This window comes from Loxodonta africana, chromosome 3 (genome assembly GCF_030014295.1).
Source record: "Loxodonta africana isolate mLoxAfr1 chromosome 3, mLoxAfr1.hap2, whole genome shotgun sequence".
NCBI lineage: Eukaryota > Metazoa > Chordata > Mammalia > Proboscidea > Elephantidae > Loxodonta > Loxodonta africana.
Window position 1 is genome coordinate 112,380,118 of NC_087344.1, and position 23,244 is coordinate 112,403,361.

A 23,244-nucleotide genomic window follows, 5' to 3' on the forward strand; every position below is an offset into this window, starting at 1 on the left:
GGTAAATAGTGACATGGTGAAATTCTCAGGTATTTTTGTCTCATATCCCATAAGTGTGATCTAAGGGATATCCCAATTCTATCAGATAGAGAGGCTCTATAATGAGGTTTCAGTACAGGTTATTTATCATCTTTCCAAAACCCAGACAAGTGGAATCACAATGACTTACATAAGCACTCTCAGCAGGCTTTGTCTTCTCATTCAATTTGATATGTCATTTAAATTGATTATTTCCAATTAGCCTAGGCTGGTGTATAATATAATAGATACATTGTAGCTGTTAAAATTAGTTCTTCCCTAAATACCCACTGAACATAAGGAAAAATTGCAGTTGCTATAATGAAGTATAAATTACAACTTACAAAAAGAAAAGCAATAAAATAAATTGCAAATTAAAATCTTCACAAGAAAATATTAGTGGATTTTGCAAAATGAATGTACCAAAGAATATGAAGAGCATTTTGTATAGGTCTAACTTGAAGGAACTTTGTGTTTGTTAGGGAGACTTTTTTTTTAAGCACAATTTCCAAAACTTAACGTGGTTATCTACTTGTGCTACAAAGATGTCACGCTTAGCTATCAAGGTTTGTAAAACAGTGGACTATAGAAAAAACATTAATAATAAATATTTAGGTAGGGTTACATAGAGGAAGGATTGTGAGAGAGTTAATATTATTCATTTTCTTGTCCTATAAACAGGCTAACTGTGGAAAGTCTTTATTAAACCTTCCAAGATATTTATTGGCGTTAGCGTCAGAGTTGGTCTTTAAAGATCCAGAAGACTGGGGAATATTTTAGGTGGAAAAGTCATGGGACATAATTAGCCGAAGTGCCTATTTAGTGTTCAAATCAGCCCTTAAAGAACACTGGGAAAAATCACCTCACTGCCTCTTATAGGTCAGCTTCACAAATCTGCTTCGGGCTTGTAGGAATATAAAACATATTCAAAAGGAAGAGCATTTAGCAATGTGGATAGTCACAAATCCCACCATACTTGAAACAAAGTGGAATTGGCTCATATTCAGATAACAAGTAAACGAAATCACCAACACAACCAAAACTTAAACTTTGTAAGTTTAGGGGCTAATTGGATATATTAAGCAATGTTTAAAATCTGTACCAGTGAATATTATGAATACGTTATAAATTTGTTTTCATCCAATTTAACCTTCTTAAAATATAAGGAAAAAAGTGACACAGAGAGAGTGAAAGAGAACACACAAGACCAAGGTCCTTAAACAAAAACGAACCACTATCCCCTTGTCTTTGATGATATGTGCAGCTAAATCCCCATTTACTCAGTATCCTGGAATATTCATTATCTCTACCTCACTCCCAGACAGACCAAGGACGTTTATTAAATCACATAAATAATCACACATTCAACTACAAATGGCAGATACCCAAAACACTAGACTGTTATTAATAAACTCTCCTTTGTGTTTCAATATTTTTGGCACATAGGGGATTATCTATGCTTCTGAGACCATTTAGCCTTATATCAAAAATTTCACTTTGATGCATAAACAGTGGCATGCCAGAGATGCCTAAATTCACAGTGAAGTTTAGGGCTATTTGTTACTAAAAACTGTGAACATGCAAGTAGGTTAAATATTCTCTTTCATGCTTCTGTATGTATTATTTCATTGGATAATGAGATAGGTTGCCCTTTCTGTCCATCATTAGAGCAGCTGGAGACAGCATTTGCTACCTGGCAAAACTTTCGAAGGAGGATCTTTCTTAGCAGCAGATAAACCCAGGGGTCCAAGATCTGGTTCAACGAAGCCAGGCGAACAGCTATTAAGAAGAAGTTGCATTCTTTCTGCTTTTCCATCTGACTCTTGCAGTGCTCAACTGACGTCTGATTGAAGATCATTTTCAACATCATTATCTAAGAAAGAGGGACAAATAATTACTCTAAAAATGTAATTACAAGGTCATATGCATCTCATCTATGTAGTATTTTACACACACTTGGCTTTCATCAAATTGGTTGTTAGATTGAAATGATTAATTCAAGCAACATTTAGACTCATAGAACACAGCCTTGTCTTATACAAGACATTCCTACAGATTTTCCCACATTTTTGGCTATTTGGCATGATGTAGCTAAAAAGCCTATGTTCTCAGGCTCTTGCTCTGTGGAATTTAAGTAGCTTGAAAATAACACATCTCAAAATTAGCCAAAGTCATCTGTCTTCTTTCAAGAAAAGCACCAGTGGGTTGACAGACCCAATGAGAGCCAGCATTTCCAAAAAAAAAAAAAAGTAATTGGCTATGTTAGTTTGATATTAGAAAATATTTATTCTTTTAATTCCCCTTGTTCTGTGTCTTTTTCTACTGAGCTTCCTTTTGATTGTGACTGGTCTCAGTGTTGGTAAGCCAACAGGAAAAGAGAGAACAGGTGATAGGATTTCTGGTATTGCCAATGCTGCTCATGCAATCCCAATTTTATTTTTAGAATACAGATATATAATAGATAAAAAGGCAGGAAAGTAAGTAGACAGACAGACAAGAGAGAGAGGAAAAAATTACATGAAAAAGCTTATAAGGCTATATGTAGACAATAGCCTCCAGATATCTCCCTTTTGTCTTACTGAACAGAGTTGGGTCAGGTTATTCTTACACCAATCACTGGCAAAGCAGACAGGAATTTCCAAGCTTGACTTATTAGACTAGTTCATCTCCTGGGGTTTGACCTTGGTCCTTGGCTACATTACCACCTAATGTCTGGACAAAATTACGGTTCCATATAAAAAGAAAAAAGAGGGTAATGGTTAGGAAACAAGTAGAGAGCCGTATATTCTGACCCTGTAATTTCTTTCATAGGAATTTATTCCAGAATTATTTTTAAAAATGTTCTACGAGTAAATGAATGTTCAGAGAAGTATTACCTATGATAGTAAGAAACTGTAAGTGCATAAATTTCTAACATTAGGAGTGAAGCTTAATAAAACGTGACCTATTCACACAACAGTATATCTGAGTCAAGTTAAAATATGAAATGGTGCTATGCATATAAAGTTATATTTTATTATAATTATATTATAAAATACATAGACTTGTGAAACAGTGGAATTATTATTAAACAAGAATCATAAATTTAATTTTTAAAGTTTATGTACATAAACACACATTTCAAATGATCTAAGAAAGTCTTTTATTTAAAGGTAGTAGATAATTATTTCCTTCATTAATAAATACGAATTATTATACAGCAAATTAACCTAAGATAAATAAACCTACATAAATATCTTCTGATTCCCACTCACAGCCCTGAGAACTGAATATTTTTGTCCTACTGTGGTAGGCCGAATAATAACTCCTCAAAGATCCCACATTCCAATCATTGGTATCAATATGTTATTTTACATGGCATAAAGGACTTTGCAGATGTGAATAAATTAAGGACCTTGAGATGGAGAGATTATTCCATCTGGGTTGGCCCAATCTAAACACATGAGATCTTACAGTGTAATGTCTTTCCTGGCTAAGGTCAAAGGGCAGAGTGACGACAGAAGAATGATCAAAGAGATGCAACATTGATGCCTTTGAAGACAAAGGAATGGAGCCACAACCAAGGAGTGTAGGTGGCCTCTTGAAGCTGAAAAAGGCAAGGAAACAGATTCTTCCCTAGAGCCTCCAGAAAGGAACACAGCCCAGTTGACACCTTGGTTTTAGCTCATCTGAGACCCATGTAAGATTTCTAACATACAGAACTGTAATAGAATACATTTACATTGCTTTAAGCCATCAAGTTTGTAGTAGTTTGTTACAGCAACTGTGGAAAACTAATACACCCACAAGGTGAGCTACCAACAAATGTTGAGAGTGGATAGAGGAGAAATGCACTTGAAAACAATTCATTCTCTCACAGATAAACATCCTAGCTAACTCGCTTATATTTGTTCACTTCTTTAGAACATATTTTTTGTAATATAAATAAAGCAACAGTAAATGTCACCCTAACTCCTGTCTAAATTATCTCATTTTCTGAATTTATAACATATAAAAGCAAATACATGTTACTCTAGTGGCATTAGTTAGATTTCAATGTGTTTGACTGAAAGGTATAAAATTAATATTTCCAATTAAGTTGCCTTGTAAGGAAAACTATGTCTGTTAATTCTTTTTTCCTCTCTTAGTAAACTATTTGAAAAGTTTTGTCTAGCCTCATCCGATAGTTCAATATACTTGGCCGCTTAGCAGGTTCCAGAAAGTGTTCTGGGCCTGGTCTAGAGGGATCTAAAAACTTACTTAAATCACATTTTTCTTTCTTTTTATAAAACTTTTTATGATTAGGAAAATTTACTAAGTAACTTATTAAAATAGAATTGCAATTATTTTATACAGCCTTCCTTAATTTTTTTTCTTAATTATTCTAAAATTAATTGTTTTTATGAGACTAAGATAAATTTCATATGCCTTACATTGTTTTGTACACTGTAATTTCCCATAATTTACTACTGACAATGCAATGATTATGAAATTATGAAACCAAGCGTGTAAGCAATAGTTGGCACAAGACGAGATACACTCTAGCTTTTCCCAGAAATCACGAGATGTGCAAGATAATTGGAATTAGAAACTGTGAGCATCATTTTGCCATTTCCAAATGGCATCAGGATGGAAGTAGAGATCCAAATTCCTAGTCTAATTTTGAACATAAATGCAAGTTAGCATCCATTGGTTGATTTCCCTATATTTAAGGAGCAAAACAGTAATTACAATTTTTCAATATTTTGCCAATATTTTTCAGATAGCTCAGATTTGGAAGAAAGTCGTTGGTATGCATATGTAGATATGTAGACTTCTTATAGAATTAATTATTTTTATTAGTCCAATCCTACTGCTTATACAGGAGACCCTGGGTGGCACAAGTGGTGAGATGCTTGACTACTAGCCAAAAGGTTGGCGGTTTGAACTCACCTAGAGGCACCTCAGAAGACAGTCCTGGCAATCTGCTTCCTAAAGTTCACAGCCGTGAAAACCCTATAAAGCAGTTCTGCTCTGCACATACGGAGTCATCATGAGTTGGAATTGACTCAACAATGACAACTTCTTATACAGAGGAGAATGGACAAATAAAAACAGGGTGCGGAGCCAGCACAGCTTGCCAGGAGTGAGCCTGTTTTTTAGCAAATGCATGTATACCTTGCACTACTGCCTCTTCTGAACAGCCTCATATAATGATCTGGTCAAGCAAGAGAGTGATGAGTCCAATTCTGGCTGATCAGAGCTGCAGCTCTTGTGCCAGCACCTTCCCCAGGCTCCATGTGACTCTCCCAGTCCTTCTTATCTCTCGCCTGGTTTTCAAGAGAAATAAGAGCTCTTTTTGTACCCGCTGATAGCCAGGAACGAAGCTTCATCAGTGACCCCCAAAATACTCCATCCTTTGCTAGTGTCAAGTTCAATTACCTTGTTCTATCCTAAATGGAAAAAGATGCTTTGTCCCTTACCTAGAGATAAAGTACTTCTAAATGCACAAAGAATCAGAGAGACTTTTTAATGTTCTCCATTTGAATTTTATTTTGTTTTATTGCAGCAGGGTTTACTACTACGCATTTAAAAATCTTCAGTATGTCACGTCTTAGTTCAAAAAAGCCTTGGCTTATAGGCTACAAATGTCTACCGAGGATGATAAATGAGTAAATTCAGGAAAATTAATTTGTGGGGGAGGGGATAAAGTTAGCCAGCTGCCATTAGATTTCACTATGTGGCTTTTATTGGACTGGGTATGTGGCTTTTATAACTTTCCAGGATATTCCTCTAATAAGTATTTAAAAGGATTTTCCTCACAAGCCAATTTTTATCTATGATGCTTTGTTTTTCATAACTCTCTGTAGTTAAGATATGGTAGAATAACCTGTCCTACTGGAAATTACCCCTTTAGTTTGATAAATGTATTACATTATAACAACTGAAACCAGTTTGGGCCCCTTAAGCTGCTTAATTACATAATTTAAAGCATAATTATGGGGAGAGGCGTCACTGCAGATTTCTAAAGCAAAGTAGTCTTTCTAGTCCGGTTACAACTCTATTCTCAGGTGGATACATCGTCTCAGCACCCTAGCCTACCACTTCAGAAGCTTCAGGATCCTGCCTCAACAAATCTGAGGAGTCTGCAAATAAATAGCCCACAAACATTTTTTTTTTAATTACTAGCCTGTAACTAATGTCATAAAACAATCTGTGTATAAAAGTTTTGAATGAAAAACTAATTTGCACTGTAAACTTTCACCTAAAACACAATAAAAATTTTTTTTTAAATACTGGAAGTTGTGTCATTTGACCTTTACTATTATTAATTTGGAAATCCTGGTGGCATAGTGGTTAAGAGCTATAGCTGCTAACCAAAAGGCCGGCAGTTTGAATCCACCCGCCACTCACTTCTTGGAAACCCTACAGGGCAGCTCTGCTCTGTCTTACAGGGTCACTATGAGTCGGAATTCACTCGATGGCAATGGGTTTGGTTTTGGTTTTATTATTAATTTGAATTTAAAACAACAATAACGAGGGATTAAGAATCAGAAGATCTAAATTCAACTGCTGGCTGTGCCAGCATTTACGACCTTGAGCAAGTCATTTGCTCTCTGGGCTTTATTAAATTCAAAGCAAGCCATGCGGTTAGACTGAATGGCCTGCAAATATAATTCTATAGTTAAGATTTTTCTGATGAATTCTGGGACACAGCTAGAACATAAATAAGGATTTAATTAAGAAATTAAAAGAATCATAAAGGAGCCCTGGTTGCCCAGTGGTTAAGAGCTGGCCACCAACCAAAAGGTCAGCAGTTGGAATCCACCAGCCGCTCCTTGGAAACCTTATGGGTCAGTTCTACTCTGTCCCAGAGAGGTGCTAGGGGTCAGAATTGACTCAACGGCAATAGGTTTTTTTTTTTTTTTAAAGGTAAAAAGTATGGACCAAAATGCAAAATCCCTCTTGAGGAAAACACTAAATGTGTCTTTTGGGTAGGGGTGAACAGAGGAGAGAAAGAAATTACAAAGGCAGGAAGTGGGCAGTGTAAGAGGACAAGGAGTAGATTCATGAGGCTTCGAAGTGAGAGTTTTTGTGGGCAGGAGCAGCAGTTTTAGGGAAACACACTGAACAAGAGTTAAAGACCTTCCACAAATCTGACTCAGCTCTGCTTCAAGTTTGGAAACCAGTGAGCTAACTTTGGATCTTAATTTCTCCCTTCTCTAAAGCATGATTAATGCATGCAAGATCCGTATCTTCTCATCTAGTAGAGGAGTTGCAAATAATAATAATGAGATATGAATTAAAATAAGAGTAATTAAAACCTTCAATTTACAGAGCATAACTCCTCCCAAGCCACAGGCATTATCGCAGTATCCCAAAACATAATGTTTTGATGTTCAGAAGCAGAAGAATGTGGGTGCTTAGGGGAATACTACAAGGAAATGAGATTATTATGTGTATTTTTCTTTCCTTAAATTTTTACCTAATAATAAGAGTGGTTTAACAAAAATTCTTAAACTAGCACTATAAAAATGTTCAGTTATTGTAAATACAGAATCATTATTTAACCACCACACAGGGTAGCTCAAAACTTAAGGAAGCCGCACTGCAGCCTTCTACCACATTATTTGCTGCATAAGAATCTCCCCTTGAAGTCTCTGTGATTTGGCACTGCATAGCTCAGTACATCTATGATGTCGAGATAAATGTTTATATTTTTATTAGAAACACCATACAATGTCAATATTCAAATTCTTAATGAAAAGAGAGAAGACACAATCTACTATATAAAGTATTCATTCCTTGGATAATAGATGATGGATTAGCTTTGTTTGACATGTATCAGAAGAGGTATCTTCATTGTTTCTTTATTTCACAGATGTCAACAGAAAATCTAGAAAATATATCTTTGTCAAGGTGTAATGAACATTAATCCCTGAAATGTTTAGATTTAAGATAGCTTCTTTCCTCCCAAAAAAATCATTTAATTTAAGCCCCAAATGCTCAATCCCATTTATCATCCACCCCAGGAACTAGAGTATTATTGACAGCTCAGAGCAGCTAAATGGTTAAGGGAAGAATCAAGAGATGTGGTCTCTTTTGTGTGCAGGGATGTTCACCTCAATATCAGAGGAGAAAATTAGAAACAACCTAAATGGCCAATAAGAGGATACTATTTAGGTTAGAGAACATCCATTAATATTTATATCTGCTTTCCAATGCTACCGTTTAAAATTATATTTCTGAGAGAGATTTAATAACATACTCAGGATGTGAAAACAAGTGCTGATTACATAGTATAACCCAATTTTTAAAAAATTCTGCATGGATGTATAAAAAAATTACTAGAAGCTGTTATCTCTAGGTAGGATTTAAGGCCATTTTAATTTTCTTCTCTGTATTTTTCTTTATTTACGAATTCTCCACAGTAAGCATTTTATTTTCACACTTAGAGGAAAAAAGCATTAAATTTAGAGTAGTTGGAAGCTTAGCCATAAACAACAACCTATTAAATAATTTATTGGGTAAAACGTTAATGTCAGGATCATCCTAGAACCAGGACGAGGTCATTTTATCTTGAATTCTTAGGTAGTTGATATGCATGTGATTAACAGCTGATAGGTAAATAGTCCAGCATTGTAAAAATCAATCCAAAAAATCAACTTGAGGAACAAGTTCATAATGGCTTCCTAAAGGGAATGTGGTATTTGGTGGTAAATTGCTGGCTTCTGTGACTGACTGCACAGACAGTACAACTGTGACACAAAAGAATCCCTTGCTGTGCCACAGATAACACAGAATACAACCCACTGATTATGGTTATAACCTGATATAATCAATTCTTAATTACCCTACTTTTCTCAAATAACGTTCCCATGTAAATAACATGCCCAGAGTGCATAGGAAAATCACCTGTGAGGGGGTTGTGAGGTTCAAAAACTGTATGATGTACATTATTTGGGTAAAAATATGGTCACTTTGTAGCATGTCAAAATGAAACTGTTTTGCTGTGTGAGAACTTTACCTCTTTAAGAGATATGAGATAATAAAAAAAAAATGAAATAGACCCATCTTATGCTGATGAACAATGGGTAAATATGGGTAGATTGGGGTCTGTTTGAATTCATGGTCTCCAACCTTATCTTGTTCCCCGGTCTGCTCTCTTTCCCTCTCTCATTCTCCACAGTGGTTAGTTCATACATTCTCTATTGTCCTAATTCACTTCATAGGGGAAATAGGAGCTGATTAGGGCATCTCTCATTTTCTTACCACCAAGCTAAGCATCTGCAGTCATCCATCTTTCCTTCCTCTTATTTAAATGGAAGACGTCTGCTGTCTCCTATTTAAAGCCAACCCTCTATCTGTGCCCCAGATTCCTATCCTTCATGAATTTCAGAGACCTTAATTTCTTAATTATCTTCTCCCTCTTTTATCTTTAACATCTCTCTCTTTTGCCTGTTTCCCAATATCATGTGAAGATGTCCAAATTTCTCCCATCTTGAAAAAGTCAAATCTCCTATAGAATTCTCATTCCTACTTCCAGATAAAGACAAATATTTCTACCAATTTACAACCAAATATTTTCCAGAGAGTTGTCTACCTTCCTTCTTTTCACATTTATTCCTCAATCCTCTAAAGCCTGACCTCACTATTCATAAATTCTCAAAGACCACCAAATTTGCTAAATACATTGGCCACTTATCAGTCCTTATATAACTTGACTTCTCTGTAACATCAGTTCAAGTTGACTGCAGATCTTTCCTGGGAACACTTTCTTCCCTAATATTTGTGTTATCAATTGTTCTGATCTTCTTACTAATTTTCCTCCAGCATCTTGGGATGTTTCTTTGTAGCCTCCTTTGTAGGCTCCTGTTCTTCTATCCATTCCAAAAATGTTAGCATTTCTCAGAGTTCCACCCTACGGGCTCTCCTCTTTTGCTATGACTTCTTCTACTCCAATGGCCTAAAAAACTATCTGTGTGCTATAGGTTAAACCTCTTCTCACAGCTCCAAACTGATCAGTTTATCTTCCTATAACATTTCTCTGTTTAGATGTCTTACAACAAACCCTACCTGGTGAAAAATGAAATTATTATCTCCCTTCCTTAAAGCTGCTTCTCCACTAATCTTCCCTATCTCGGTGAATGGTTGCCCATTCTTCCAAAACAGAAACCTAAGAGTCATCCTTAATTCGTCTTGATTCATTTCTGTGTTTGTGTGTGGATGTATCTATGTCTCTCTCTTTCTCTCTATCCATTCCACCACATCAATTGTATTCCTTATACTCAATCATGAACTCTCTACTTAACCTTGTAATATCTTTTTTTGTTGTTTCTATTGTGCTTTAAGTGAAAGTTTACAAATCAAGTCAGTCTCTCACACAAAATTTATATACACCTTGCTATACTCTCCTAGTTGCTCTCCCCCTAATAAGGCAGCACACTCCTTCTCTCCACTCTCTATTTTCATGTTCATTCGGCCAGCTTCTGACCCCCTCTGCCCTCTCATCTCCCCTCTAGACAGGAGCTGCCCACATAGTCTCATGTGTCTACTTGATCCAAGAAGTTCACTCCTTACAAGTATCATTTTCCATCCCATAGTCCAGTTCAATCCCTGTCTGAAGAATTGGCTTTGGGAATGGTTCCTGTCTTGGGCTAATAGAAGGTATGGGGCCCATGACCTCCTGGGTCCTTCTAGTCTCAGTCAGACCGTTAAGCCTGGTCTTTTTATGGGAATTTGAGGTCTGCATCCCACTGCTCTCCTGCTCCCTCAGGGGTTCTCGTAATATCTTTTTAATTCACCACTTCCCTCACTTCCACTCCTACTGATCCTGAACCCAGGCCACCATCATCTGTTCTGTGAACTACAACAATAATCTGTTACATGATTTGTGAGTCTCCATTACTTCAATAGCTTCTCATTGCTCTGAGTATAAAGTCTAAACCCTTTAAATGGACACCCAAAGCTCATCACCACTTGGCGCTGTTGAGCTCTCTAGACTAATCTGTCACCATTCCTTATACTCATATTACATTCGAATCATATTGAACTTCTTTCTGGTCTTTGAAAGTAAAAGTCCTTTCTTGTTTCTGGACCTTCACAAATGCGGACCTTTTTTACTTGATTAATTCCTACTTGGTTTTTGTGCAGACTTGAAGCATCATTAGTGTTCACTGAGTGAAATCTTTTAGGCTTTTAACAAGGGAAACACTGAACACTGATGATTAAGACTAGAAGATTGTGAGAAGGTATCAAGGACATCATACTTAAAATGAAAGATCATTAAAAATGCAGGAAAAAAGGAAAAGACCAAAATAGATGTCAGAAGAAATTCTGCAACTTGCTCTTAAGCACTACATAGCCAAAACATGGAAAAAATGATGAAATAAAAGAGCTGAATAGAATATTTCAAAGGGTGGTTCATGAAGACAGGGGGAAGTATTATGAAGAAATGTGAAAAGACCTGGAATTAGAAAACCAAAAGAGAAGAACATGATCCACATTTCTCAAGGTAGAAGAACTGAAGAGAAAATTCAAGTCTTCAGTTGCATTACGGGGAAAAATATTGAATGATGCAGGAAGCATCTAAAGAAGATGAAAGGAACACACAGAGTCACTGTACCAAAAAGAATTGGTTGATGTTCAACCCTTTAAGGAGCTATCATATAATTAAGAAGTACTGGTACCGAAGGGAGAAATTCAAGCTGCACTGAAGGCATTGGTGAAAAACAAGGCTCTAGGACTTGATGGAATACCAATTGAGATGCTTCAATAAATAGATACAATTCTGGAAGTGCTTACTCATTTCTGTCAAGAAATATGGAAGACAGCTACTTGGCCAACTGACTGCAAGAGATCCATATTTATGCTCATTCCAAAGAAAGGTGATCATATGGGTTATGGAAATTATTGAACAATATCATTAATATCAACATGCTAGTAAAATTTTGCTGAAGATAATTCAAAAATGACTTCAGCCATACATCAACAGGGAACTGCCAGGAGGTCAAGCCAGGTTCAGAAGAGGACATGGAACGTGGGACATGACTGCTGATGTCAGGTGGATTTTGGCTGAAAGCAGAGAATACTAAAAAGATTTTTACCTGTGTTTTATAAGACTATGCAGAGACATTTGACTGTGTGGATAATAACCAATTATAGATAGCATTACAAAGAATGGGAATTCCATAACACTTAATTGCACTCTTATGGAACCTGAACACGAATCAAGAGGCAGTATGTCATTCAAACATAACAAGGGGATACTGCATGCTTCAAAATTGGTAAAGGTGTGTGTCAGGGTTGTATCCTTTCACTTTACTTATTCAAAATGCATACAATAAATAAATAATCCAAGAAACCAGACAATATGAAGAAGGACATGGCACCAGGATTGGAGGAAGATTCATTACTAGCCTGTCATATGAACATGATACAACCTTGCTTGCTAAAAATGAAAATGACTCGAAGCACTTACTGATGAAGGTAAAAGACTACAGCCTTCAGTGTGGGTTATACCCACAAGTGAAGAAAATGAAAATTCTCACAATTATACCAATAAACAACATCATGATTAATGAAGAAGAAATTAAAGTTGTCAACGATTCCATTCCACTTGGATCAACAATCAACATCCATGGAAGTAGCAGTCAAGAAATCCAACAATGTATTGCATTGGGCAAATCTACTGCAAAAGACCTTGATGTTACTTCGATGACTAAGGTACACCTGGCTGAAGCCAAGGTCTTTTCAGTCACTTCATATGCATGTGAAAGATGGACAATAAAAAAGGAAAACGGAAGAACTGATGCATTTGAACTGTGCTGTTGGTGAAGAATATTGAATATACCATGGACTGCCAGAAGAATAAACAAATCAGTCTTAGAAGACATACAGCCAGAATGCCCCTTAGAAGCAAGGATGGCAAGACTTCGCTCACTTACTCTGGACACATCATCAGGAAAGATCAACTATTAGAAAGAGCGTCATGTTTGGCAAAGTAGAGAGTCAGCGAGGTGGACTGACACAATAGCAGAAACAATGGATTCAAACATACCAACAGTCATGAAAATTGCACAGGATGGGAAAATATTTCATTCTGTTACAATAAGGTACATGTGAGTTAGAGCCGAGTTGACGGCAACTAACAACAACAATATAGACTCCCATATTTCTCTACTGCCTTTATCAAGACTACAACACTTTATTTTTTTCTGCTTGTTTATAATGTCAGTCTCTTTCAACACTTAGAAATTTTTATAATGGCAGGGATCACTTCTATCTTTTTAGGTATATCACTATTAGGGCCTAACATAGAACATGACACATAGTAGTTTAATAAATATTTTTTTTGAATTAACAAATGAAAAATAATAAAAGTAGAGTGTACCCCACAATTCTGGGGTAAACAGATTCTAAAGTTTTCACCTAATGGATAAATCCACCAATATTCATCCTTATTCCTGACTTTGACCTTTATTTTATTCTATTATTTATAATTAGCCAAAATGACAGCTTAAGTCCAGATGTTAATAAACCTCATCTCTTTATCACATATGATTTAAAGTAAAATGTTCTGGTGTTCAGATCAAAGCTGTAGCAGTAACTCTAAAACCAATAAGTCGAGACTATAAACCAATAGGAGAAGCAAATACTTAAAGCATCCTGACTCTATGACAAAGGGAGAATTCCTATTGCCTCTTTATTTAATAGAATTGGTTTATGTTCAACCATTTCAGGAGTAAGCATATGATGCAGAACTGATGGTCCTGAAGAAAGATGTCCAAGCTGCACTGAAGACACTGGTGAAAAACAAGGTTCCAGGAATTGACGGACTACCAACTGAGATGTTTCAACAAACAGATGCAGCACTAGAGATGCTCACTTATCTACGCCAAGAAAATTGGAAGACAGCTACCTGGCCAACCAAATGGAAAAGATCCGTATTTGTATTCATTCCAAAGAAAGGTAATTCAACAGAATGCAGAAATTATCGAACAACATCATAACAAGAAAAAAGTTTTTTTTTTTTTTCTTGTTATGATACACAAGTAAAATTTTGCTGAAGATCATTCAAAAGCAGTTGCAGCAGTACACTGACAGGGAATTGCCAGAAATTCCACCCGAATTCAGAAGAGGACTGGGGAATACTACAAGTATATCATTGCTGATGTCAGATGGATCATGGCTGAAAGCAGAGACTACCAGAAAGATATTTACCTGTGTTTTATTGACTATGCTAAGGCATTCAACTATGTGGATCATAACAAACTATGGTTAACATTGCAAAGAATGGGAATTCCATAACACTTACTTGTGTTCATAAGGACATGTACATAGATCAAGAGGCAGTCGTTTGAACAGAACGAGGGTATAGTGCATGGTCAAAAGTCAAGAAAGGTGTGTGTCAGTGTTGTATCCTTTCATCATACTTATTCAATCTGTATGCTGAACAAACAATCCAAGAAGAACCAGGCATCAGGGTTGGAGGAAGACTCACTAACAACCTGGGATACGTAGATGACACAACATTGCTTACTGAAAGCGAAGAGGTTTTGAAGCACTTACTGATAAAGATCAAAGACCACAGCCTTCAGTATGGATTACATCTCAACATAAAAAACCCAAAAATTCTCACAACTGGACCAATAAGCAACATCATGATAAATGGGGAAAAAAATTGAGGTTGTCAAGGATTTCATTTTACTTGGTTCCACAATGAACACCCATGGAAGCAGCAGCCAAAAAATCAAAAGATGCGTTGCATTGGGCAAATCTGCTACAAAAGACCTCTTTAAATTGTTAGAAAGCAAAGATGTCACCTTAAAGCCTAAGGTGCACCTGACCCAAGCCATGGTGTTTTCCGTCACCTCATGCATGTGAAAGCTGGACAATGAATAAGGAAGACTGAAGAAGAATTGATGCCTTTGAATTACCATGTTGGCAAAGAATACTCACTATACTATGGACTGCCAGAAGAATGAACAAACCTATCTTGGAAGAAGTACAGCCAGAATGCTCATTAGCAAGAAGGACAGTGAGACTTCGTTTCACATACTTTGGCCATGTTATAAGGAGGAATCAGTCCCTGCAGAAGGACATCATGCTTGGTAAAGTAGAAAGTCAGTGAAAAAGAGGAAGACCATCAGCGAGACGGGTTGACACAGTAGCTGCAATATAACGCTCCAGAGTAACAACAATTGTGAGGATGGCGCAGAACCAGGCAGTGTTTCATTCTGTTGTATAGAGTCGCTCTGAGTTGGAAACAACTTGATGGTGTCTAACAACAACAATAACATTTATTTAATGACTTTTTTCAAAGTTATGCCTCAAGACAAAGACAAGATATTAAGCATATCGACAGTTATTTACTTCCAAATTTATAATATATAGTAAGTCAATAGTCCTTTTATTGCTATAAAAGTGTTACATATAATTCTAGCATTCCTTGCATGTAGTATTCTTGCCCACAAATATGAGACCATGTCTTATAATAAATATTTAAAATATCCCTCAGAGTCTAACGGATAGCACATCAATAATAAAAAATAAAAAAAAAAAAAACTTGAAAAATCACCTTTTAATGTTAGGCTTCTAGTCATTATTGACATCAGGAACTTCCTAATATCAAATTAATTCATTTTCTCTTTCCCAAAACAAAACACACCCTTCATGAAATTGCCAGCTTTCTTTATAGGTAACTCATGTTCTGTTAACTGTAAATAGAGGCTAAGTAATGGTGCAATGCTAGATCCACAACTGAAGGGAGCTAGAAGTGTCACACAATGGCATCACTTTTCTTTGGCATCAAGACAGACAATTTGTGATTTCCTGGTCATGGTAGGAAACACAATCTTCAATGCCTCAATATTTCTAAAGAGAGCTGTGTTCACTGGGTTTAACCTGACCCTTTACCACTTGGGTTTTGTGAAGGGGGAAAGTTGTAACCAAACATTTCTAGTGACTCTCCTTTTGGGTATACCAAATAACATTGAAGACAATGATTCCTTCAACTTACTCATCCCACTGGTTTACTGGGTTAACAGGTATGAAGATACACGGCAAACTGTACTCATAGTCTCTGACTCATAATAAGTACTAGGCAAGTATTAAGTCTTTGTTTTTGTTCTATTATTTCAGATGTTAAGTATAATAAAAAAAACAAGCATAAAAGATCCCTCCACTGTTTCCTGGATATATGAATTCCAGCTAGGAAGAGTGTGGCTATGACATACCACAGAATGGTAAGTTCTCTGGTCCAGGAGGAGCACAGGTCCTGTTTTAACTCTATCATCCATTAAGGTTTATGTAACAGCATTGTAATACCTCTTGACAAACACTCTTTCCTGTCACTCATTACACAGGTGGCCTGTGAAGACCATCAAATGCCATGTGATATTTATATAACAAACTGTAAACTTTATTTTTGAAAACATTCTTCTGAAGAAAAGATCTTGCTTTTTCAAAAAATCAGACTTTAAGACATCACTTAAATTATGGTTAGCACTTACAATTTTTACCAGGTTTGAGGGAAGTTTAAATTCACATTATATGTGATACAGGAAAACTGAAAACTGTAACCAGTTCATCTTCAACATTTTGGTCCCTTAGACTGCTTTCATCTCAACTATCGATTTATTTGGATTACTACTTTTTGATTTGAGAAAGCAAAACAAATAACAGGAACCAGAGGAAGCATACATGAAAAAGAAACATATTTTTTCCACTCAAATGCTATGAAAATTACAGCCTTGTATGAAGAGATGAAAGGGGTCCTGGTGGCACAATGGTTAAGCACTCAGCTGCTAATTGAAAGGTCGGTAGTTAGAACCCACCAGCTGCCCTGTGGAAGAAAAGACCTGGAGTTCTGCCCAAAAAGATTAAAAATAAAAAAATAAAACAAACCCGTTGCTGTCGAGTCGATTCCAACTCATAGCGACCCTATAGGACAGAGTAGAACTGCCCCAAACAGAGTTTCCAAGGAGCGCCTGGTGGATTCGAAGTGCCGACCTTTTTAGTTAGCAGCCGTAGCACTTAACCACAGCCTAGGAAATCCTATGGGGCAGTTTTACTCTGTCCTGTTGGGTTGCTTTAAATCGGAATCGACTCAATGGCACACAACAAGAAGAACATGAAGAGATGAACATACCACAGCACTTGAATCCATTAGCTCTCACTCTCTTTAACGCATAAGTTCAATGAAGACAATTTTTGCTGCGCTACTTAGGTTCCTAGGGAGGATCTTAGAAAATCACTTTAGGTGATTTGATTTTAAAACATATGTTTCTGTAGGTCTTCTCAAGAATGCTTCTTAACATAGGCGGCTCATCTTCCAGCACTATTCCAGACAATATTTTATTGTGATCCACAGGGTTATCATTGGCTAATTTTCAGAAGTAGCTCTCCAGGCCTTTCTTCCTAGTCTGACTTAGTCTGACACTCCACTGAAATCTGTCACCATAGGTGATCTGCTGGTATTTGAAATACAAGTGGTATAGCTTACAGTATCCTAGCAATATGCATGCCACCACAGCACAACAAACTGACGGATGGGTGGTTATTGTCTATCCTAAAGCTGTTTTTAATTTTTCTGAGAATTTTCATTACTAACAGCAATGTGGAAACTGGGTAAAAATAACAAAAGGGGAAGAGTATAATACTTTTTAAAATGCTTCCAAGTTTTACTGTATAAATAGTTCCAATTAATCATTAGATATGATATAGATTAGTAACTTTGGAATCAAAAAGACTATTAGTTCAATTTTCAAAGTAACATTTACCAGTTGTGGGCCCTAAAGCAAGTTGCTTATCCAGCTAAGACTCATTTCTTTCAAAAGAAAGAAAGAAAAAAAAAAAAACTGGGATAAATATCACCTATGAGTCGGAATTGACTCGACGGCAACAGGTTTGGTTTGGGTTTTTATATATACACATATATATACACACACATATATATATATATATATATACATATATACATGGAAGCCCTGGTGGCATAGTGGTTAAGTGCTACAGCTGCTAACCAAAGGGTCAGCAGTTCAAATCCACCAGGTGCTCCTTGGAAACTCTATGGAGCAGTTCTACTCTGTCCTATAGGGTCGCTATGAGTCAGAATTGACTCGACGGCACTAGGTTTATACATACATATATATACACACACACATATATACATATATATATACACACACATATAGATATATACATACACACATATATACATATATACACACACATACACATATATACACACACGCATATATATACATATATACATACACATATATACACACACATATACACACACATATATACACACACTTATGAATACACATACTTCTACCTTCTGATTCCAAATCTAGTATCTTTTTCACTTAATTACCATTTCCTTTCTCAATTCATTCTATAATCACTTATTGAGTGGCTGCTATGGGCCAGGAAGATTTATAGACAAATAAAACAAGGGTTCTGATATTAAGCAGTTTAGAGTTTATTGGTGAATCAGGCAAATGACTGGGTATTAACAAGAGGGAGGCCATATAGCTTAGTGGTTAATAGCATAAGCTGTGGGATCAGTCAAATCTGGATTTAAATGGCAGCTCTGCTTTTTATTAGCTTTGTCACCATGGGAAAGTTATCGACTGTCTCGAAAACAGTCTCCTCATCTGAAAATAGAGATAATGGCACCCTCTCAGAGTGTTGTTGGAACAAAGAAATGAGACTATGTCTGAAATACTTAGTGCAGCGCTTTGCAAAGTAAGCATTCACCTACTATGGGCAATGATCCTTATTGTCATTATTATAAATACAGCTGTGCAATGGGTTTGGTTTTTGGTTTATGGTGAAGGTATGCATGGGGTCTACGGAATAGAAAAGCAAAACAAAACAAAACAAACCAGTTGCCGTGGCAAACCCCACCTGTTTCAGAGTAGAATTTGTGATCCTTTGGAAGTAGATTGCAAGGCCTTTCTTCTGAGGCACCTCTTGGTGGATTCAAACCACCAACCTTCCATTGGTAACTGAGTGATTAACTGTTTGCACCACAGAGTAGAGAGGAGGAGCATATAAATGAGTCTCCAAGCTCAATAATGAGCCACCAAGACAGCTGATGCTTATGGAGAGTTTTGATAGAGAGCTCACACTTTTAAGAGTGAAACTGTGCGAGCCACTCAGGGAAACTGCAAGTCGATTTCTATGACTGAAGGAAGGAGTACCGAGGGAAGGATGGTAAGTGTGGCCAGATCCAAAAAGATCTTGAAAGTTAAACTAGGGAATCCAAATGCATTTAAGCTGGGGGAAAGGAAAGGGTACTAGATAGTAACATGTCTGAATTCCATGTTAGAAAGTCACTGCAGTCCCACAAAGGTTCTCTAAGGCTCTTTCTCTTCTCCACAATTATAAGAAAGAAAGATGGAAAGCAGGTTTGCAAGAATGCCAATTGCATTGTATCATGCTGGAAGTTTTAAAACTGTCAAAACAAATTTTCTAATTTTGACTGTTGTCAAACACTTTCCCACTAAGAAAAGAGAACTCAGTAAACACATTTATTTGTTATATAAATAGTTGAGTGAAAAGAATAATATTTGTGAGTTTTACTAGCTGAAATATGTTTGCCTACTAAAACTTCATCACTACGTGAGTGTTCTAAGCCTGAGCAGACGCACAGAACGGCGTGAAATTGATGCTGCACCTTTACAGAAAATATACCTCCTAAACTGCAGACATCCTGGTGACTAAATCCACTAACAAATGCAAATTCTCTTCACCTGCCATAGGGATTTCCGAAAGATGCTCCCTAGAAACCCAAGCTCTTTGAGAAGGCCAATCAATTAATGAGACTCTGCAGGAAATCTTGAATCACAATAATTATTTGACCTGGCCAGATTCTTAGATTCTTGATTATTTTAATCAATCTGTTCTTTTCTGCAAAAACAGTTTCAGTGGTGTAGTTTGAATTATGAGAAACTAATAAGGAATTACAGAATTACAGCGTTAAGATGCCCAAGGTCCACCATTTACTAGGTGTATGACTGGGGAAAATGTCATAATCTTTTGAATGTTAGGAGCCACTGAAAATTGGAGTTGAAGATTACTGAGTTCATAAATTGTGGTGAAGATTAAATTAGAAAATATCTATACAGGGCTTAACATAGTAATCCTCAAGTGCCTGTACACAGTAGGCATTCAATAAATATAAGTCCTTTTGATCTTTCTCTTTTTTTTTTTTTTGTGCATCTGTCTCTTCAAGTTCCTGATCAGTCTTCCTACCATTTCATCTCCCTGATAGATAACATGCATGAACACACAGACAGATTGGCACACACACACACACACACACACACACTTGAAAGATACTATCTGTCATAATATTTCTAAGAATGAACTAGGCAGTAACAAATAATCTCCTACTTCTTATAAGCAATACTCCAGTTTGGAAGAACTCTTTTCTCTTTGTACAATTGTGGGAGAGAAATCCCAGCACTTACTTTCCACTATCACCTCCCATTCTAGAAACCAGAAGCCAGGGGTCCCTGATTCTTCCTCTAGTGACTGTTAGATACAGCCAGAGGGTAAATAACCCAGGCTAGAGCAGCCAGACATTTGCTCCCAAGACTTTGAATCTTGAGAGAGTGACGTGAAAGGAGGGAGTGTCAAGATGCCAGATTCATCTCAGCAGCATGCAGCAACTATTCTGCACCAGGACCTTGGCAGTGTGGCCTCAGCCTCAGCACCCAAAACATCCTGGATCCTGCCTGATTGTGAAACCTGGTCTACCAGCTTCCTATTGACTCTGTGAGACCCCACTACCCTTCTAACAGAAGCCTTTTGTGCTTGGCATCAGACTCTGTTGTTTGTGACCAAGATCCAACTTAGGGAGGAGACTAGAGTTCTGACGTCCGTGCTTCCTAAAATTCATCTTCAGCATAATTTAATTAGAAATAGATGCTAAGGAACAAATGTTCGAGATGTTCCCTAGTGTCTTGTATAGAACAAAGGCTAATATTAAGAAATTTACTTCTGGAGCCAGGCAAATCCTAAGTCTATAAATACAAAAAAAAGTCTATACTTGGAGGAAATTACTTCCATAAAATAAACCCAAAATTTTACCGCCCAGTATGTTCCCCATTGGCACAGCTACTGATTTATAAAAAGAAAGTTAGTTGCCAGATTAACTTCAAACCAAAAGACAACTCACTCTTTATGGAAGAACTAAGAACAAACTTATTTTTCCTTCTCCAGTCCCCTCACCATGGTGCTATGCAATATTTGTGAGCTCTCAGAGCCTTACAAAGCCACCTATGTTCCATTGTAAGCCTCACGTTATACTCTTTAGACATTTTGGACAACTCCCTGAGTCTAAATCTTTAATCATGGCTTTAGCAAAACTTACATTAGTCTTCGAAGATGAAGTAGGGTCCTGACATTCTACATCATATGTGGCTGTTTCTTGTATTCACAAAACAAAGCAAAAATTTAAAGAAGAAAGAAAGATCTATGATATATGATGTTGAAACAGTGCTTCAAGATGGCATATTCACTGAAATATTTCATTGCTATAAAAGCACTGTTAAAACCCCACATGTGGGTTGTAAATATAAACCTGTTAACTTGGAGCTTTGGAAAAGATCACAGGGCCTGGCCAAGGAGCTGCAAAGCTGTGTCTTAGGTTGGTTCCTAAGGAGCAGAGCCTGAATTGGACATTCTGATACATGGTGAGAAACCAAAGTGAGAGACACAGAAAGAAAGTCCCGGCTTCAGTAATCCATAAGGCCACTTTCACTCTTGACACTCCTACAATTTATGTTAATCTTAGGTTTCTGTCACTTGCAACCAAAAAAATTCCCATTTTAAAAGCAGGCAATATTAATTTCAGAATTGCTCCCACAGTTTAGTAGAGGAAGAGGCAAACAAAAATAGGACCTAGCTTAATAAGAACAACCACAATAAACTAAAATCCCTTCTGAAACTTGGCATGAAAATTACGTTGGTCTGGATCTTCCTTGGAAACCCTAGTGGCATAGTGGTTAAGTGCTAAGGCTGCTAACCAAAAGGTCAGCAGTTTGAATCCATCAGGTGCTCCTTGGAAACTCTATGGGGTAGTTCTACTCTGTCCTGTAGGGTCGCTATGAGTTGGAATAGACTTGACGGCAATGGGTTTGGTGTGTTTTTTTCTTTTTGGATCTTCCCTTGGGGGTCATGATTCTTATAACATTTCTTATTTCAGCAGTATACTTTTGTGTCTGCCTGAGTGTTCTGATTCATGTCTCAGAAAAAAGGAAAAAAAAATAGCATCTATTAGATAGAATTTACATCCTGACTCTCCATTACCAACCACGTAACTTGGAGCAGTCATTTCCTTCTTGGGGAGCCAAATGGAAAGACGTGTGCACAGTTCAATCAACCCCTGAAGCTCCTCTCTAACAGCTGAACTACCTTACTACCAGAATCCCACGAAGGGGAGGGAGGGTTCTACTTCTCGTCAGAGACACCGGACAGGGATTAGAGACATTTCGGAACATCTTGTAAACTGTCTCCAAAACACTTCGAAAACGTGTCCACTTCACCTCAATCCCAGCTGTCATCTTGCACCTAATTTACTGCAAAAGCCTCCTAACTGGTCTTCCTGCTTCCACACTTGCCTTTCTGCAATCCAGTCTCCACAGAGCTGCCAGAATAATCTTTTAAATGCATAATCCAGGAACATCATGTCCCTGCTTCAAAATTTCCAGTAGTTCTCTTAAAATACAGGCAGTCCACAGGTAATGAAAGTCCGATTTACGTACAACTTGTACTTACATATGGACTGCCATAAAGCCTACTATATTGAAAATCTGAGTTAAATACAATGGTTCATTATAACGAGCACATGTACTAGTTTGTGATGCTCATGAAAACATTGCACAGTTTAGAAGTGTTTCTTAAGTGTTTTATACACATAGAAAGGTAAAATATATACTATATACTAAGACAAACGTTTGCCTAACTGCTGCTAAATAAGAACTTTATGTACATGGTCAGACTTAACTACAAACTTGATTTAAAGACAGACTTAGGAACAGATCTTGTTCGTATCTAGGGGACTGCCTGTAATACTGAAATCTTTAGTGTGGTCTTACATAATCTGTTCCCAACGTTCTCTCTGACCTCATTTTACAGCACTACCCTCCCCCGAGCCCAGAATTTTTATTTCACTCAGTCTTCTTTCTAACCTTTGAACACACCAAAAAAAAAAAAAAAAAAACCCAGTGCCAAGTGAGGACCTTTGCT

At 36.9% G+C, this 23,244-nt stretch overlaps 1 protein-coding gene across 1 annotated transcript in view; it reads right to left on the reverse strand.

Annotated features, from left to right (window-relative positions):
• Window positions 1–1,621: 1,621 nt before the first annotated feature.
• PTGER3 (prostaglandin E receptor 3) overlaps window positions 1,622–23,244 on the reverse strand; it is a 34,382-nt gene continuing 12,759 nt past the window's right edge. The window contains exon 3 of the mRNA XM_010591193.3: window positions 1,622–1,891. Within this exon, the coding sequence (XP_010589495.2) occupies window positions 1,622–1,891 (270 nt within the window). The remainder of the gene's footprint in view (window positions 1,892–23,244) is intronic.